This window comes from Brachycentrus maculatus, unplaced genomic scaffold (assembly GCF_059751285.1).
Source record: "Brachycentrus maculatus isolate JH-2025_06_01 unplaced genomic scaffold, ASM5975128v1 h1tg000080l, whole genome shotgun sequence".
Taxonomy (NCBI): domain Eukaryota; kingdom Metazoa; phylum Arthropoda; class Insecta; order Trichoptera; family Brachycentridae; genus Brachycentrus; species Brachycentrus maculatus.
This window is the reverse complement of record NW_028280834.1, coordinates 132,964-153,223: the sequence shown is the minus strand read 5'-3', so window position 1 is coordinate 153,223 and position 20,260 is coordinate 132,964. Positions and strand designations below refer to the sequence as shown.

Below are 20,260 nucleotides of genomic sequence, written 5' to 3'. Positions count from 1 at the left end.
ATATATATATATATATATATATATAACATGTGTGTATATTTCAATATTGAACAAAAACGCATGCAACATGTGAATAGGGATGGAGACGATGCACAGAGCACTGCATCCTCGTCACCTCGGAGTCGTTGTAAATTTGTTTACATTTTTGTGTTGTTTTGTTTTGTCTTTATTTAGATTGAATTGTACAAATTGAATAGTAAACTGATCCGATCCAAGTTCTTGACTAATTATCATCTAAACATACTTTATTTATGCCAAAAAGATATTGCAAAAATGGTTCTTTTTATTGGGCGAGTACTAAAACAAGAAAAAATCTTTTAAATTTTGATAAATTTTCGTATGTCATTCCCATAGGCTGGTTTAAGTGATGATTTTACACGCGTGTAACATTCGCCAATTCTACCCACGATCGACAATCACGCTGCTCAAATTCTTGAAAGTTCTATTTATGTGATACGATTTCGAAACATTCTTCTTGAATCAATAGAACTTCACTAGAGACATCTATTGGTGAGATGAAAACTCTTGTATTAATTTAATTAATCTTTCATAATAATAGGCAAATCTTGCGTTAGATCAGTTTACTATTAAAAAAAAATCAATATTTTTTAAATATGAATAATTTTGTTTTTTTTAATAAAAAAAATTCTATGTGGCCATATGTGAGGAATGTGGGGGGCGTGTGTGAAGCATTCTGTTGGTGCTAGACGTGTGTCGGAATGTCGTTCGATCAATTTACTAAGTATATATATTTGAATATATCATGTTGAGTGTGAAAAAGAATAAGAAAAAATTATAGGAACATATCGAAAATCATTTTTTTAATTGTTGATTTTTCACGAATTTTTCGTATCGCGTCGCCCGAGTTGCTGCCGGAATATCGGATGTATATATATATATATATATATTTATATATATCGGTTTTCAGTACTGTTTAATTTTTTAAATTTTTATTTACATACATTGCGTACATTTATTGAAAGAACAATTCGCTCACTCCTTTCAACAACGTCATACATATATCAAAAACCTTGATTTTTCAGGAGATCGTTTTTAAAGTTTAAAAATATAGTAAAATGTATTCAAAATAAATATCAAGCCACTTATTAAACCTTTTACTGTGCAACAGATCTTTTTAGGTAAAACCTGAAGGTTTTTTCTACATTTGAAAAAATAATTAAACTATACCTTTTCTTCAAAATGCAAAAATAACACTTTCTGCCCTGTGGCGGGTAAATATTAAGTTAAAAATATGCCCTTTTTCTGGGATATAGTACATTTTCTGGGCATTCCAAAAACATGCACAACTGAAAATTGTCGATTTTTGATATATGACGTTGTTGAAAGGAGTGCTTTACTTACTAATTACTCTACGGAGGCGGAATTTCTGACATAGTAACCCCAAAAGTCTTGGTAGCCAAAGGGTGAATTTATTTCAGTTAGTTATTACATAATTGCAACCGTGACTCGGTCGGAGCTAGATTTAGCTCCGGTAGTTTGGCAGTGACTCTGGCGCGTTGGTACTATCGTTTTGGATTTTTTTGTAACTGATCATGAAATGAAGTGTGATATTGGAATGAGTATAATGTAAGAGAAGAGATATTTACCCGGTGTGGAGTGGAGTTTGCCAAATATGTATATTGTTAGTTGTCCGTTGGGAAGGTTTGTGAGTAGAAATGTGTGTGCTGCGATGCGCGTCGTCGGAGTACGGTTAGGTTAGTTATCGGGTGCGTCGCGTTCCGCACGTGGCTGCTTATTCCTCCCGCAGAGCTACGCAGCTATAATGCGTGATCACGTAGTCCTCATGTGGAGCAATGCAGTTACAAAGTGTAGCTGCAAGTCACTACGCAGCTACAATTTGTGGCCGTGTAGTTCTCATGTGGAACTACTATGTGTAACCGCAGCTACGTGGCCTCGTGTGCAGTTATGCGGCTACAATGTGTGATCACGTAATCCTCATGTGGAGCTACGCAGCTATGATGTGTAGCCATTTAGTCCTCATGCGTAGCTACGCAGCTACAATGCGTGACCTCGTGTGGAGTTACGCAGCTATGATGTGTAGTCATTTAGTCCTCATGTGGAGCTACGCAGCTATGATGTGTAGCCATTTAGTCCTCATGTGGAGCTACGCAGCTATGATGTGTAGTCATTTAGTCCTCATGTGGAGCTACGCAGCTATGATGTGTAGTCATTTAGTCCTCGTGTGGAGCTACGCAGCTATGATGTGTAGCCACGCAGTCGTCACGCGTAGCTACGCAAGCAGGCGCCTAGTCATCATGTGAGACCCGTGAATGGAACGCGCCGGGAACGCGACGGTCGGAAAGTCAAGCAATTTGAAATGGTGATATTTTTCATAGAATGGTTAATTTTTATAAAAATTTAAAAGAAATTGGAAGAATGTGATGGTATGTGGCGGTATGTGCGACAATACGGACAAATGTCAAATTTTGTGTTTAAATCACTATACTTTTTTAATTCAATTTACTATTTTTTTTAATATGACTAGGAAGTCTCATCATACAATTATGATAAAAAAAATAGACTCGGTTCGTGAATTTGAAACACTTTGATTGTTGTGAATGTAGTATATCAACTTGTAGATGGCCAATTCAATCAACTACATATGGTCAACATAACCTTGAAGTATTCTTTACGAATGCAATTCGTGGTCGGAGTATTAACCGGATAATCCGTGTATACCACGACTGGATAACCGGATAATCAGTGCATACCATGACCAGATTGCATGTTAATATCATAACCGGATAATCTGTATATACCATAACCGGATAATCTGTATACAATGACCGGATTATCAGTGTATACCAAAACCGGATTATCCTTGTATACCATTACCGGATTATCCTTGTATACCATAACCAGATTATCCTTGTATACCATAACCGGATAATAAGTGTACACAATGACCGGATAACCCGTGTATAACATGACCGGATAATCCGTGTATACCATGACCGGACAAACCGTGAATACTATAACCGGATAACCCGTGTGTACCATAACTAGATAATCTGTACAAACCATGAGCGGATAATCTGTGTATACCATAACCGGATAATATGTGTATACCGTGACCGGATAACCGGGTGATGATAATTTCGGCAAAGGTCTGCCGGCAACAAGATAGAAGACGTGCGCAGTATTTCATATTCAATCCGGTAAATGTAAATTGGAAATTTTCGTATCATTAATGGTCGTGTGTGAATGGTTAGAGCGTAGAAGAGTCACGAAGAGATGGTATATCTTTTGTATGTAATATTTATATATTTTTTCATATTACGTATTCATATTGTATTATCATATGTAAGAATAATTATATATATACATATACGTGTATAGATGTCACGTTCTGTTAGCACAAAACCTGGCAACAGGCGAGGGCAGACTCCTCACTGCTTTCTGTGAATCACCCGATGAGACATCTCTCGATGAGAAGACATCTCTTGGGGAGACATCTCTCGGGGAGAAGACATCTCTCAGTGAGAAGACATCTCTCGGGGAGACATCTCTTGGTGGCACTTCTCTCGGGGAGACATCTCTCAGTGAGAAGACATCTCTCGGGGAGACATCTCTTGGTGGCACTTCTCTCGGGGAGACATCTCTCAGTGAGAAAACATCTCTCGGGGAGACATCTCTCAGTGAGAAAACATCTCTCGGTGAGACATCTCTCAGTGAGAAGACATCTCTCGGTGAGACATCTCTCAGTGAGAAGACATCTCTCGGTGAGACATCTCTTGGTGGCACTTCTCTCGGGGAGACATCTCTCAGTGAGAAGACATCTCTCGGTGAGACATCTCTCAGTGAGAAGACATCTCTCGGGGAGACATCTCTCAGTGAGAAGACATCTCTCGGGGAGACATCTCTCAGTGAGAAGACATCTCTCGGGGAGACATCTCTCAGTGAGAAGACATCTCTCGGTGAGACATCTCTTGGTGGCACTTCTCTCGGGGAGACATCTCTCAGTGAGAAGACATCTCTCGGTGAGACATCTCTCAGTGAGAAGACATCTCTCGGGGAGACATCTCTCAGTGAGAAGACATCTCTCGGGGAGACATCTCTCAGTGAGAAGACATCTCTCGGGGAGACATCTCTCAGTGAGAAGACATCTCTCGGTGAGACATCTCTTGGTGGCACTTCTCTCGGGGAGACATCTCTCAGTGAGAAGACATCTCTCGGTGAGACATCTCTCAGTGAGAAGACATCTCTCGGGGAGACATCTCTCAGTGAGAAGACATCTCTCGGGGAGACATCTCTCAGTGAGAAGACATCTCTCGGGGAGACATCTCTCAGTGAGAAGACATCTCTCGGTGAGACATCTCTTGGTGGCACTTCTCTCGGGGAGACATCTCTCAGTGAGAAGACATCTCTCGGTGAGACATCTCTCAGTGAGAAGACATCTCTCGGGGAGACATCTCTCAGTGAGAAGACATCTCTCGGGGAGACATCTCTCAGTGAGAAGACATCTCTCGGGGAGACATCTCTCAGTGAGAAGACATCTCTCGGGGAGACATCTCTCAGTGAGAAGACATCTCTCGGTGAGACATCTCTTGGTGGCACTTCTCTCGGGGAGACATCTCGCAGTGAGAAGACATCTCTCGGTGAGACATCTCTTGGGGAGTCATCTATCGGGGAGACATCTCTCGGTGAGACATCTCTCGGTGAGAGTTCGGCTGTTTCAGTGAAAGTTGGACCTACCATATTTTCGGCTTATATGTTTTTAAAAAAAAATCTAACAAAGGATTTAAAAGGCATTTTCCTCGTTACATTTAAACATGTTTACCAAATGAATATTTTGTTATGAGCTCTCATATATTTTTTTTGTTCTAGTTGAGAGAATGTGTGAACTATCCAAATATTATATTAATATTGTACTTTGTAATTATAAATACTTGTAGGTTACTCGGCGTCGGCCGCGTGTGGCCGCCTCGCAGTAACGGTTATCCTTTAGGGTCGTGGCCAAGCTGTATGACATAATCGCGTCATTTGTTCCGTGAATTCGCATAAAGTGTATTAAGGAATACCAATTTGATATTACATGTTAAAAGATTTGATAAGAAAGATAAAAGTAGCGTATATCGAGATAACGCCCCATCGCCAGATTGATGCAGTTCCCTATGTACTATCACGTTAGAAGAAATAAAAGTTGTCATACGTTTAATAAATCGCGTATTTTGTGCATCAAATCACATAATATGTCAAACAAATTGTTGTTCATGGATCATATAACGTAATTCATTGGACGAATTTTGTTATTCATGGAACGAAACATGTAATTTGTTGGATAAATTGCGTATTCATGGAAAATATCACTTAATTTGTTAAAGGAATTGCGTATTCATGGAATATATCAGGTAATTTGTTGGACAAATTGCGTTATTCGTGAAACAAATCGCGTAATTCGTTAAACAAATTTAATTTGTTTAACGAATTACGCGATTTGTTTAACAAAATGTAATTTGTTGGACAAATTGTGTAATTCATGGATGGATATCGCATAATTCGTTACACAAATTGCGTATTCATGGAATAAATCCAGTAATTCTTCTGACAAATTGCGTATTCATGGAATAAATCCAGTAATTCTTCTGACAAATTGCGTATTCATGGAATAAATCCAGTAATTCTTCTGACAAATTGCGTATTCATGGAATAAATCAAGTAATTCTTCTGACAAATTGCGTATTCATGGATCAAATCACGTAACTCTTTTGACATATTGCGTTATTCATGGAACAAACGACGTGATTCTCTCGACATATTACGCAATTCACGGAACAAACTGCGCAGAACCCGCGGAGGTTCATGACACCACGAAGTGAAGTGGAGTGAGTGTTGCTCGGAAAGGGCCGGAATGGCCCGACTAGTAATATAAGATGTGTCTCATTTTGTTTTGCTTTTTTTTCTCATCTAGTTAAGTTTTGTATGAAGCGTTTTTATTATGTATTTGATTATATATTTTTATGATTGTTTTTTGATAGAGATTAATCTAGGGTTAAGTGACTTTGTGTTGACTGTCATGTGTACAATAGGATAACGTATTCGTAAGGCAAGAATGGTTCATTATTTTCTACAGCTATCGAAATCTGTTGACACGTTTGCGGACCCCATTTTTCCTTAGATTACTGTAACTTTGGACCGATCCGAGAACACTCCAAGCGTGATCGATGTGACTTTTCCGAGGACACTTGGAGTAAGAGTTCTTTAACTTTGGACTGATCCGAATATACTTGGAATAAGATCACTGTAACTTTGGACCGATCCGAGAACACTCCAAGCGTGATCAATGTGACTTTTCCGGAGACACTTGGAGTAAGATTAGTGTGACTTTGGACCGATCCGAGAACACTATGCGTGATCAATGTAACTTCTGGGGACACTTGAAGTAAGATCACTGTAACTTTGGACTGATCTGAGAACATTAAGTCCGTCTCTTTTTGGTGGTCTGCCCGGAAGTCGTTTACCTTAGGGTTGGCCATGCAGTGAAATGTGGGGGAGTCTGGATGGTTCTATTCTCCTCACATGCGCATACCATTGCCTCCTTCATTGCCTTCCCCACCTAACGACATCTTCCATCTCGCATATTTCCCTTATCCTGGTGTTCCTTAATTAAACTACCTCATGAAAACAATATAAAAAATTAAATATCATCAGCTATAGAACCATAACCTGACTTATTATCAACCTGTGACACAATCTGTCATCAACCATAGAATCCTGGCCTAACATGTCATCAACTATAGAAACATAATCTAACCTATCATCAACTAGTTACCCAATCTGTCATCAACCATAGAATTCTGACCTAACTTGTCATCAGCTATAGAAATATAACCTAACCTGTCATCAACTACTGACCCAATCTGTCATCAACCATAGAATCCTGACCTAACATGTCATCAACTATAGAAACATAATCTAACCTATCATCAACTAGTTACCCAATCTGTCATCAACCATAGAATCCTGACCTAACTTGTCATCAACTATAGAAATATAACCTAACCTATCATCAACTAGTTACCCAATCTGTCATCAACCATAGAATCCTGACCTAACATGTCATCAACTATAGAAACATAATCTAACCTATCATCAACTAGTTACCCAATCTGTCATCAACCATAGAATCCTGACCTAACATGTCATCAACTATAGAAACATAATCTAACCTATCATCAACTAGTTACCCAATCTGTCATCAACCATAGAATCCTGACCTAACATGTCATCAACTACAGAAACATAATCTAACCTATCATCAACTAGTTACCCAATCTGTCATCAACCATAGAATCCTGACCTAACATGTCATCAACTATAGAAACATAATCTAACCTATCATCAACTAGTTACCCAATCTGTCATCAACCATAGAATCCTGACCTAACATGTCATCAACTATAGAAACATAATCTAACCTATCATCAACTAGTTACCCAATCTGTCATCAACCATAGAATCCTGACCTAACATGTCATCAACTATAGAAACATAATCTAACCTATCATCAACTAGTTACCCAATCTGTCATCAACCATAGAATCCTGACCTAACATGTCATCAACTACAGAAACATAATCTAACCTATCATCAACTAGTTACCCAATCTGTCATCAACCATAGAATCCTGACCTAACATGTCATCAACTATAGAAACATAATCTAACCTATCATCAACTAGTTACCCAATCTGTCATCAACCATAGAATCCTGACCTAACATGTCATCAACTACAGAAACATAATCTAACCTATCATCAACTAGTTACCCAATCTGTCATCAACCATAGAATCCTGACCTAACATGTCATCAACTACAGAAACATAATCTAACCTATCATCAACTAGTTACCCAATCTGTCATCAACCATAGAATCCTGACCTAACTTGTCATCAGGTATAGAAATATAATATTATTTTTTGACATCTCATCAAAGATGAAGAAGAATATGGAAGTCTGGGCATTTACGGGGCTTACGACCGTCATAGGCTGGTTTAAGTGATCACTTTACACACGTGTAACATTCACCAATTCTACCCATTATTGACAACCACACTACTCAAATTCTTGAAAGTTCTATATATATGAACCAATTTAGAAACCTTGTTCATGAATCACTAGAACTTCACTAGAGACATCTATTGGTGAGATGTAAAGAAGCTTTTTATTAAGCAGAAACTCTTATATTAGTATGTGAGATCCGAATCCTGGATTATAATGATAAATTATTATAATGAAAAATTGTATATAGAAATATAACCTAACCTGTCATCAACTACTGACCCAATCTGTCATCAACCATAGAATCCTGACCTAACTTGTCATCAGCTATAAAAACATACCTTACCCGTCACCGACCATAGACACCTAACCTCAAACATCCAGCTATATTGCAGTGGGCTTGCAGTTATCAATGTGTGGCCATAGACTTCCTATAAAGCCCGCAGGTCACCGTGAAATGAGGGGGGACACCAGACGGGTAGTCAGAATAAGTCATGATTTGGGGTCGGCATTGGATTCATCCAATCTGCTAGTCATAAGGAAGTTTCAATGATTGACATATCGCTCACTCCTTTCAAGAACGTCATAAATCAAAAATCGTCAATTTTGAGTTGTGCATGTTTTCGTAATGCCCAGAAAATGTACTATATCCCAGCAAAAGCGGCATATTTTTAAACTAATATTTACCCGCTACAGGGCAGAAAGTGTTGTTTCTGCATTTTGAAGAAAAGGTATTGTTTAATTTTTTTTTAAAATATACTTAATATTTTTCAAATGGAGAAAAAACCTTCAGGTTTTACCTAAAAAGATCTGTTGCACAGTAAGTAGTTCAGTAGGTGGCTTGATATTTATTTTTAAAACATTGTATTTTATGTTTGAACTTTAAAAACGTTCTCCTGAAAAATCAAGTTTTTTGATTTATGACGTTCTTGAAAGGAGTGAGCGATACCTGAATGAACAAGTCGTCTTTGCGGGAACTAATTCATATACAAAGTGTAAGAAATCCTTTGGTTTTGTTCAAATTTATGGGAAAAAAATGAATTATATAATATTTATACCTGTTAAAATATTTTTTTTTGTAATTTACGCTTGTTTCAAATGAATTACCTTTGGGAAGTCTGTGGGTGATGTGCGACGCTTAAAGAAATGCGAAGAGAGTGTTTGATTTTTATATTTATATATATTATTTTTTGATTATAACTTGTGTATGTTTGAGAATCATAAAATGTAAAAATGAATACATGTTTATATGAAAAATAAATAGAAGATCGATTACAAAGCCTTTTTATTGTTTTTGTACTAACCTTAAATACTTTATTTATTGTTTCGGCATTAACTTTGTGGTAAGACATCTTACAATGATTAAAGAAAACACTTCGTTTTTTACCACTTGAGTTTTATTATAGACTACATGTTTCAGAAGTTAAACTTCCATCATTCAGGTCTGTATAATAACTATGTTATATATTAATGATGGAAGTTTAACTTCTGAAACATGTAGTCTATAATAAAACACAAGTGGTAAAAAACGAAGTGTTTTCTTTAATCATTGTAACCTCAAATACAATATGATAAAACTAGGAGGAGAATCATGGCACGGATTTCTTCTTAAAATAGGCTGGTATAGCATTCAACAAGAAACTTTAAATAATTTTTTGACATTTCAAAATTGATGAAGAAGAATATGGAAGTCTGGTCATTTACGGGGCTTGCGACTAAATCCAGGTAATATTTGATACCTGATTTGTAGGTAATTGAATCATTTTCTTAAAACACTGTTTTTAATTGAAAAAAAATCGTTTTACTTCTTAATAATTATATGGTTTTGAAAAGAAAATAGTTTTTAAGGAGTTGTTCTGTATATTTTCTAAAAAGAGTCAAATTCCAATGTACATTTTTTAAATTCGGCGTAATCATGTCGCGGCCGTACGCATTGTGATTTAAACGCCCAAAATCTAGGCCCTAAAGCAAGCGAGAATTATGAGTTGTGGTGCTACAGGCGTATGTTGGGGATTGATCGGTCGGAACAACGAGGTATCAAGCGGGGCTGGGGAATCTAGATGCTTATTGAATAAAGTAGTTAAATGGATAGTCTATAATGTAAGGCCGCCTCCGTGGTGTAATGGTCAGCGTGTTTAGCTGCCGTGCTGGAGGTCCCAGGTTCGATTCTCAGGGGGGGTGAAAATAAATATTGGTGATTTTACACTGTAATTTTTATTTAATATTACCCTGGACTGGTTTCTGAAGCGCAAGAGTGATCACCTTGCCTTCATGCAAGTAATGATCAAGGTAACACTGCATCAATTCGATGCAGTGCCATATGCACCATTGGGTGCGGATAAGGGTTATAAGCAAGTAAATAATGTAAGGCACCCAGACCTGCTCCTTACAATTGCAGAAGGCATGTGCGAAGGCACTAACTACAGAGGACGACCCCACTTAACTAACCTACATGGACCAAATTATCTCCGACATGAAGAAGAGACGAGCAGAGGATAGAGAAGGGTGGAGACTGACCAGGAAAGAGGCTAACCAATTATCACAAAGATTGTAACCCAAGAAAAAGCGCTAGATTATCCCTCCCGTTCCCAATACAGATTAAAATAAAACTTTTTCTTAGCTAGATGAATAAAAAATCCACAAATTGATCTATATAGCTTTATTCACAACATTTTGAGTGTGTCTAAATACATGTTCACAAAATCTGGATTATCTCCAATTACGGGAGTTATTTTCATATTATTTTTTGACACCTCATCAAAAATGAAGAAGAATGTCTGGGCATTTACGGGGCTGACTGGCTGTGTGTGATTATAATCCAGGATTCGGATCTCACATATTAATAAAAGAGTTTCTGCTTAATAAAAAGCTTCTTTTCATCTCACCAATAGATGTCTCTAGTGAAGTTCTAGTGATTCAAGAACAATATTTCAAAATTGGTTCATATATATATAGAACTTCCAAGAATTTGAGTAGTGTGGTTGTCATTAATGGGTAGAATTGGTGAATGTTACACGTGTGTAAAGTGATCACTTAAACCAGCCTCTGAGGGTCGTCAGCCCCGTAAATGCTCAGACTTCCATATTATTTTTTTTTATTTTTTTTATGTATTAATTTTAAATCAAACACAGATTTTTTGAGTCTACTAAGTTGTATTTTACTAACAAAAAACACATAAAAAATTATATTGTGACAATTGTTTCGCCTTGTTAGGGCATTATCAAACGAATGTGAAGATCAAATGGACTACGGTCCTTATGTAGCTATACAATTCTAAGTGACAGTTTAAACACGTGCAGCAGTAATTTATGGGAGACAACAGTAGCTAATGGGGGATGTAGGTACGTACCCTTATATTTGTTTTCTGGGAAAGGAAGAATTTATTGACATGGCCATATTTTAGAGATTTTAATACAATTGTTGGTAATATTATTTTTAAGAATCTTTATATGTAGATGTAATTATTAGTTTATCAATAACGCATCATGCAAGCGTTTACATAGAGAGAGATGATGTACAGTAATAGTCTTTTTAAATATATTTAGCAGTAGTGAAGACATAAGGTTGGTTTGTTCATTAAGTAGTGGGGGATGTAGGTATGTACCCTTATATTTATTTTCGGGGAAGGGAGAATTTATTGACATGGCAATTTACATTTTTATTTTAAGAAAGAATTTATGTATGTAGATATAATTAATTACATATGTAGATATAATTATTACGAGACATGGAAATTTTAATTTTTATTTTAAGAAAGAATTTACATATGTAGATATAATTATTAGTTTAACAATAACGCATCATGCAAGCGTTTACATAGAGAGTAATAATAGTCTATTTAAATATGTTTAGCAGTGGTGAAGATATAAGGTTGGTTTGTTCATTAATGATTTTAAAATTAGGATTGCTTACATATTTATTAATTTCTAATTGCTCTAATATATCCATTTTTCTACCTTTGCTTTCAATATGTAATGGAATTGGTTTATTTGAGACATGAATTTTATGGTTATTTTCATTTAAATGGTTGGCAAATTGAGAGTCTAGTTTTTTATTTTTGTAAGATCTTACGTGCTCTGAATATCTAGTTAAGAAAGAGCGTCCAGTTTGTCCCACGTAGTCCATTTGATCTTCACATTCGTTTGATAATGCCCTAACAAGGCGAAACAATTGTCACAATATAATTTTTTATGTGTTTTTTGTTAGAAAAATACAACTTAGTAGACTCAAAAAATCTGTGTTTGATTTAAAATTAATACATAAATTAAAATGGAGTTCTACAAATTAAACGCCAAGTCAATAAATAAATTCCATATTCTTCTTCATTTCTGATGAGATGTCAAAAAATAATATAACTTTATTATTTGTATTCCAGTCTTGTTAACCTAATCCTATGAGAAATAGTAATTACTCATCATGAATATTATATATATGACTTATGTATGTAATATGTTTTGAAAAATAAAATAAAAATAAATGAACCTTGTACATAAAAAGCAGGGTAAAAAATAAACATTATCCGCCTCCGTGATGTAATGGTCAGCGTGTTTAGCTGCTGTGTTGAATGTCCCGGGTTCGATTCCCAGAGGGATGAAAATAAACATTAGTGACTTTACACTAATCTTATTAAACACTACCCTGGACTGGTCCCTGAAGCGCAGGAGTGATCATTGCCTTCATGTAAGTGACGAACAAGATAACACTGCGTCAGTATGATATAGTGCCCTATGCGCCATTGGGTTCGGATAAGGGTTAGAAGAAGACGAAATATTAAATGCAACTCGTATCTAAAAATAAAACCCACAAAGAAGGTTTACTCCATCACACAAAAAACTGGCCATTCGTTTTTTGAAGAGTCGAGAATCTGTATATAAATTAATAGTCTGTCTGCTTAATAAAAAAAAAGAAAAATGACATACATATGAAATTTTTTCATTACCTAACGTCCAAGTGACTCTGAAATCTAGCTACGGCTTATGCAACACCGCTCATCATGACCCTACTCAGACTTCTTCTGTCGAGATAAACAAACCGCTAGTCTATGGTCGCTAGTGATGGACCAATGATCTAAATTTAAACTGTCAAAAATTAGTCATCTGAATAATTCAATACGATTCAAAATAAATTAAAATCTCACCGAAATTTGGCAACAATTGACTAAACACCTCCTATCAGGAACAATTAAATGTAGAATCAGTGAAAAAAAAACAAAAAAACTCTAAAGAACTGAATTATTTGAAAGAATAGACGATTAGTCGATTAGAGTGACATTTTATTTTGATTCGTTCGTCCATCGCTAGTGATAACAGTAAAAACCGATAATAAAAAAACGTCAAACGTCAAATAAAAATATCATCGGGAAGGTGAAAGTCCAGTGTGATTTAATTCTGGAAGTATTATCAGTATGATGGCGGCCGTTAACTTGAGGAAGCTCGGCTTCCTAGACGTGTCCAGGACGGCCTTCCTGGCCTGTGACATCCAGGAGACCTTTAGGAAGTCCATCGCCAACTTCGACACCCTCGTTCAGGTGGCCAACAGAATGGTAAGAGGATAAATTGCACAAAAGTTCCCGTAATGTCACAACCTAACCTAACCATATGTTTATATATATATATATATATATATATATATATATATATATATATATATATATATATATATATATATATATATATATATATATATATATATATATATATATATATATATATATATATATATATATATATATATATATATATATATATATATATATATATATATATATATATATATATATATATATATATATATATATATATATATATATATATATATATATATATATATATATATATATGTATATATATATATAACCCTTATCCGCACCTCAGTGGTGCATAGGGCACTGCATAATATAAATGGTACCAGTCCAGGGTAATATTGAATAAATATTTTAGTGAAAAATCACTTACACCGATGGTTATGCCTGTAGGAAGATATGCTGAACAACACCCGTTCCATGTGCCTGAGGGGGTATTCCCATAAGGGATTCTTCTACATCTTTAACAAGAGTCTTCTTGCTTACTTTTTAATTTATGTTTTAATGTATACACCTTAAATGTTTGTTTTAATCTTCTTCTTCTTCTTCTTTTTGTAGATCCTAGGGATCTGTTTGTGCCTCCGCATGTTGCTCTTGGGATGTTGACTCCCAGCTGTCTTTCCATCTTTTCGGAGGTCTGCCTGGGGGTCTGCGTCCTTCAGGGTTGCCTTGGAGGGCGATACGTGGAAGTATGTCATCTGACCTTCTGTTAACATGATCATTCCAGTATCGCCTTCGTTGTCGTCCCCACCTCACGATATCCTCCGTCTTACACATGCTCCGAATGTCGGTATTTCTTACTCGGTCTCGCAATGTGTTTCCGGTTACGGATCACATATTGCTCACTCCTTTCAAGAACGTCATAAATCAAAAATCGTCATTTTTCAGCTGTGCATGTTTTCGGAAAGCCCAGAAAATGCACTATATCCCAGCAAAAGAGGCATATTTTTGACTTAATATTTACCTGCTACAGGGCAGAAAGTGTTGTTTTTGCATTGAGAAGAAAAGGTACTGTTTAATTATTTTTTTAAATATACTAAATATTTTTCAAATGGAGAAAAAACCATCATGTTTTACCTAAAAAGATCTGTTGCACAGTAAAAAGTTCAATAAGTGGCTTGATATTTATTTTTAATACATTGTATCATATTTTTAAACTTTAAAAACGTTCTCCTGAAAAATCAAGTTTTTTATTTATGACGTTCTTGAAAGGAGTGAGCGATATGTTTGTAATGTATTTATTAATTTTTTAATAAATTGGATTGAATGTAATTTTGTAGGTACTGTATAGTGTAAAATGATTTAGAAATCCACATATGGCTAGTGCGTTGCAGGCGGCGGCGGCGGCGCTGCTGCGCGTGCCGGTGTACATGTCGGAGCAGTACCCGCGCGGGCTGGGCCCCACGAGCGCGCGCGTGGACCGCGCCCCCGCCGCGCTGCTCTACAGCAAGACCAGCTTCAGCATGCTCACCCCCGCGCTGCTGGAGGCGCTGCGCGCGCGCTTCCCCGCCCGCCCCGACGCCGTGGTGCTCTACGGGCTCGAGGTGAGCCCCCGCAGCCCGACGGCCTTGCCATTTGGCATTCACGCTCGAAACACTCCTTAGAATTTCAAGGGACCGGTCATTTGATACTTCTCATATCTTGACCTCTAATGGTGGGGACTGACCGGAGCAATTTTGTTGTAACGTAACATGTTACTATGCGAGCACTCGTATAGTCAGTATAGCGAGCCGAGCTCTCCATCCATAGTCGGAGTGCTCGCCGCGAGCGACGTTATGACGAAATGCTCCCTTTAGAATTTCAGTCCCTACCTTTAGAATTTCAAGGGATCAGTCTTTTGATACTTCTAATGTGTATATGGGGTGCCAAACCTCACACTTTGAACTGTAGATAGGGTTGATCGTGTCTTCTGTAGCGCTTCGCTTCTGGGGGCGTAAATCCCAGAAGTTCTGAAATCCTGCGGCGAAAAGTAGAGAATAATTACCAATTCTCAGGTCCGGTCACAATGCGTAGGTCGAGGTGTAGATACTGGACAATCAGCCGTGACTCAAGTTGCGGCTGTTTGGCGTAACACGGCTCAAAGCATTCTTATAATTGGCCTCAATCATATTCAATCACAGATTTTGCTCTATCTCTTTCCTTTACTGAGATATTCATTTTCCAAGTAGCCGCAAAATTGTATTGATTTTATACGTGTATTGGCGAAAAGCACCATTTTAAGTTTACTATAAACGCGTTTATCTCGAAACTACTGTTTTTAACTTGCGGCTATTTGCCTTTGCACATTAGACCGCTATCCCGGGAGTTCACTTTTTAATTACGCAACGTACAACGGGCGCCGACTCTTTCACTAGGACGTGTCATTTCTCCACGCCCAGTGGACGTGATTTCATATTTTTTATTTATGCTTAAAATAAATGAAAAGACTATGAAATATATGTATTTTTTGTTTATTTCTTTGTCTCCCTGCTCTTGCTCTTTGGAGCTCATTCACGTTGCTGACCATATCGGTCCATGGAGTGCAGAGCATTCTAAAATGTAGTCACATTTCATAGTAAGGATAGGGAAGGTAAATGTGAAAAATGCATCACGAACACCCAGGCCAATTGAAAATAACTCTTTCTTGAATTCATTTTGCACTTGGCGGGAATCGAACCCGCCATGCTAATCCAAACAAGATTTATTAGAAAATATTCAGAAAACACGCAAGACTGAAGAACACTTAAAATATTTCGGTAAATTATTATAAATAACCTAATTTAGTTAAAAAAACTATTGAAAAGTTAATAAAGTATACAGTACTGTACCTGCATTGCTATTACTGTAATATTAGATTGAAATGTTGCAAATAATGTCTTCCTCTTACCTTTATCCGCACCCGATGGTGCGTAGGGCACTGCATCATATGAGCGCAGTGCTATCTTGTTTGTTAACACATGAAGGAAAGCTGATCAGACCTCCGCTGAGGTACCAATCCAGGGTAATGTTGATTAAATATTAGAGAGAAAAAATCACTTTTATCCCCTGGGAATCAAAGCCGGAACCTCCAGCACGGTAGTTAAACACGCTAACCATTATACCATGGAGGCAGACACCATGCTACCATGGGGAAAACTTTTGAAGGTAGTGTATTTTTGAATATCAATCCCCACACATTCAGAAAATTGATTGCAGGCTCAAAATACTGACAATATATTACAGCAATATATTACATAGTGAGATACGTCAATGCTGCGTCAATACAGAATGCTGAGAACAAAGTGAATGGTGCACTGAAATCAGTTATAGCAAATAAAAACCTATCAGCGGAAGCTAAACTGGCAGTGCACTACGGAGTCCTGGTTCCAACTCTAATGTATGGAAGTGAAACATGGAGTTGGCAAAAGAAGGATGAAAGTAGACTGAATGCAGTCGAAATGCCATCTCTCATAAGAATGTGCGACAAAACGATGTATGATAGATGTGCGAATAGTGAAATAAGAAAGGAATGCAAGGCTGAGATAAGCATTATCGATAAAATTAAGAAAGGTGTGTTGAGATGGTTTGGACATGTAGAACGAATGAGTGATGAAAGAACGGTAAAACAAATTTATGAGGCGAATGTAAGTGGAAAAAAGAGCAGAGGAAGACCGAGAAAAACATGGCACAATCAGGTATGCCAAATACTTGAAAGTGGTCAGGTTAGGAGTCGTAACAATCGGCGGGTATGTATGAGTAGATGCATGAACGTGGAAGAGGCGAAGAATGTTTGCAAAGACAGAGTGGTGTGCTCTCTGCCTACCCCTTCGGAGAAGCGGCGTGATGGTTAGTTAGTTAGTTAGTTAGAGATACGTCATTTATTCTGTTATTATTTTCAGACGCACGTTTGCGTTGAACAGACTGCGATGGATTTCCTCAGTCACGATATCGCAGTGCACATTCTGGCTGACGGGTGCGTCTCGCGCACTCCCTCCGACCGCACCACGGCCCTCCAGGTATGTAGCACGCAGCTCCAGGCAGCTCCAGGCAGCTCCAGGCGCTCCGGGTAGGGCAGTGTTCCGCAAACTCTTTCTGTGAACAGCCAAACACCTGCCAAATTAAGATATTTCAGAGGTACACCAATGAAAAAAAAAACAAAGTTTATTTGATATTGATTTATTATTAAAATATAATGCGAAAACATATAATATAACAGTTTATTTAATATCTTCAAAAAACTAGACTTTTTTCGTATTATTTTTTGACATTTCATCAAAGATGAAGAAGAATATGGAAGTCTGGGCAATTACAGTGCTGAAGACCTTCATAGGCTGAATTAAGGGATCACTTTACACACGTGTAACATTCACCAATTCTACCCATTATTGACACCACACCACTTTTTTCATCTCACCAATAGATGTCTCTAGTGAAGTTTTAGTGATTCAAAAACAATGTTTCGAAATTGGTTCATATATATAGAACTTCCAAGAATTTGAGTAGTGTGGTTGTCAATAATGGGTAGAATTGGCGAATGTTACACGTGTGTAAAGTGATCATTTAAACCTACCTATGGTGGGAGTTTCTGCTCAACAAAAAAGCTTCTTCATCTCACCAATAGATGTCACTAGTGAAAATTCTAGTGATTCTAGTACAATGTTTCGAAATTGGATCATATATATAGAGCTTATGCCGGTCGTCAGCCCCGTAATTGCACAGACTTCCATATTCTTCTTCACCTTTGATGAGATGTCAAAAAATTAAATATACCGCGCAACAATGGATAAAAATGCGTAATCAAATAAACATTACTTCTAGTCTCTAAACTATTGTAGCCAAGCATACCCTGGAAAAACCACACGGGGGAGTAGGATTAAAAGCGTACACAGCATGTATGACTATAAACTAGGACTGTATGCCGGTTTTGGGAATGAAGAAATCAGGAATGTGCAAACTCTTGAACCTTCTCTTATGTAGCATTATTTGTTCGCAGCGAATGCGTGACATGGGGTGCCACGTGACCACATCCGAGAGTGTGTTATTCAAGCTGATGAAGGACAAAAACCATCCACAGTTTAAGGAAATATCTAGACTTGTCAGAGAACCTATCGTTGACCCCTCAAACCCAGAAAAACAACCTATTCTATCCAAATTATAAACAAAAATCCCCGTCACCCGTTACAATTTGTTCAATATCAAACAAACAAGGATTATGAGGAGAAGAAGAAGATGAATAATGGATCCGCTAGAGCTTCAACAGGTCTACATATCGCTCACTCCTTTCAACGTCATATATCAAAAAACTTGATTTTTCAGGAGTATTTTTAAAGTTTAAAAGTATAATACAATGTATTTAAAAAATATATCAAGCTACTTATAAATTTTTTTATTGTGCAACAGATCTTTTTAGGTAAAACCTGAATGTTTTATCTCCATTTGAAAAATAATTAAACAATACCTTTTCTTCAAAATGCAAACAACACTTTCTGCCCTGTAGCGGGTAAATATTAAGTTAAAAATGTGCCGCTTTTGCTAGGATATAGTACATTTTCTGGGCATTCCGAAAACATGCATAACTGAAAATTTACAATTTTTGATATATGACGTTGTTGTAAGGATTGAGTCATATGAGACTACTCATTGAACCTTTGAGCCGATTCGTTTTTCTGCGCCATAAACCCAATTACGAATTTTTTTAATTTGTGCCAATTGACCTCTGATCCCTCATCACAAATGAGGATAATGTGACTCATATTATGTTAATAATAATAAAATAATAAAACCCTTATCCGCACCCCAATGGTGCATAGGGCACTGCTTCATATAAACGCAGTGTTATCTTGATCATTTACACATGAAGGAAAGGTGCTCAGCCCTCCGCTGCAGGTACCAGTCCAGGGTAATATTAAATAAATATTACAGTGAAAAAATCAGTTATATTTATTTGACCCCCCCTGGGAATCGAACCCGGGACCTCCAGCTCGGTAGCCGAGCGTGCTGACCATTACACTACGGAGGCGGACAAATTATGTTAAAACATATTGTGTTAATCATATTATTCAAATTAATTATATTAAAACATATTATGTTAATCAAATAAATTGCATGTTACATGTGTAGAGTGTATTTTTATTTACAACATTTTGAGTGTGTCCAAATCTGAATTATCTCTAATTGCAGGAGTTATTTTTCATATTATTTTATGACATCTCATCAAAGACGAAGAAGAATCCAGGATTCGAACCTCTTATACTAATAAAAGAGTTTATGCTTAATAAATAGCTTCTTTTCATCTCACCAATAGATGTCCCTAGTGAAGTTCTAGTGATTCAAGAACAATGTTTAAAAATTGGTTCATATATATTTATAGTACTTCCAAGAATTTGAGTAGTGTGGTTGTCAATAATGGGTAGAATTGGTGAATGTTACACGTGCGTAAAGTGATCACTTAAACCAGCCTATGACGGTCGTCAGCCCCGTAAATGCCCAGACTTCATCTTTAGTGAGATGTCAAAAAATAATTTGTATTTTTATTTACAACATTTTGAGTGTGTTCAAATACTTGTTCACAAATCTGGGTTTTCTCCACTAATTGGAGTTATTTTTACCTTTTTTTGACAACTCAACATTTATAAAAAAGTCTTGGTATTTACAGGGCTTGTGACTAACCAGCCTGACATTGACATCTGTGTCAATGCG

At 36.9% G+C, this 20,260-nt stretch overlaps 1 protein-coding gene across 1 annotated transcript; it reads left to right on the top strand.

Moving 5' to 3' along the window:
- Nucleotides 1-13,055: 13,055 nt before the first annotated feature.
- LOC148311026 (isochorismatase domain-containing protein 2-like) lies at nt 13,056-19,791 on the top strand. The gene is made up of 4 exons (XM_088257363.1): nt 13,056-13,564; nt 14,938-15,147; nt 17,461-17,577; nt 18,555-19,791. The coding sequence occupies exons 1-4, from the start codon at nt 13,427-13,429 to the stop codon at nt 18,717-18,719; spliced, it is 630 nt and encodes a 209-aa protein (XP_088113489.1). The 5' UTR covers nt 13,056-13,426; the 3' UTR covers nt 18,720-19,791.
- The last annotated feature ends 469 nt before the right edge of the window (nt 19,792-20,260 follow it).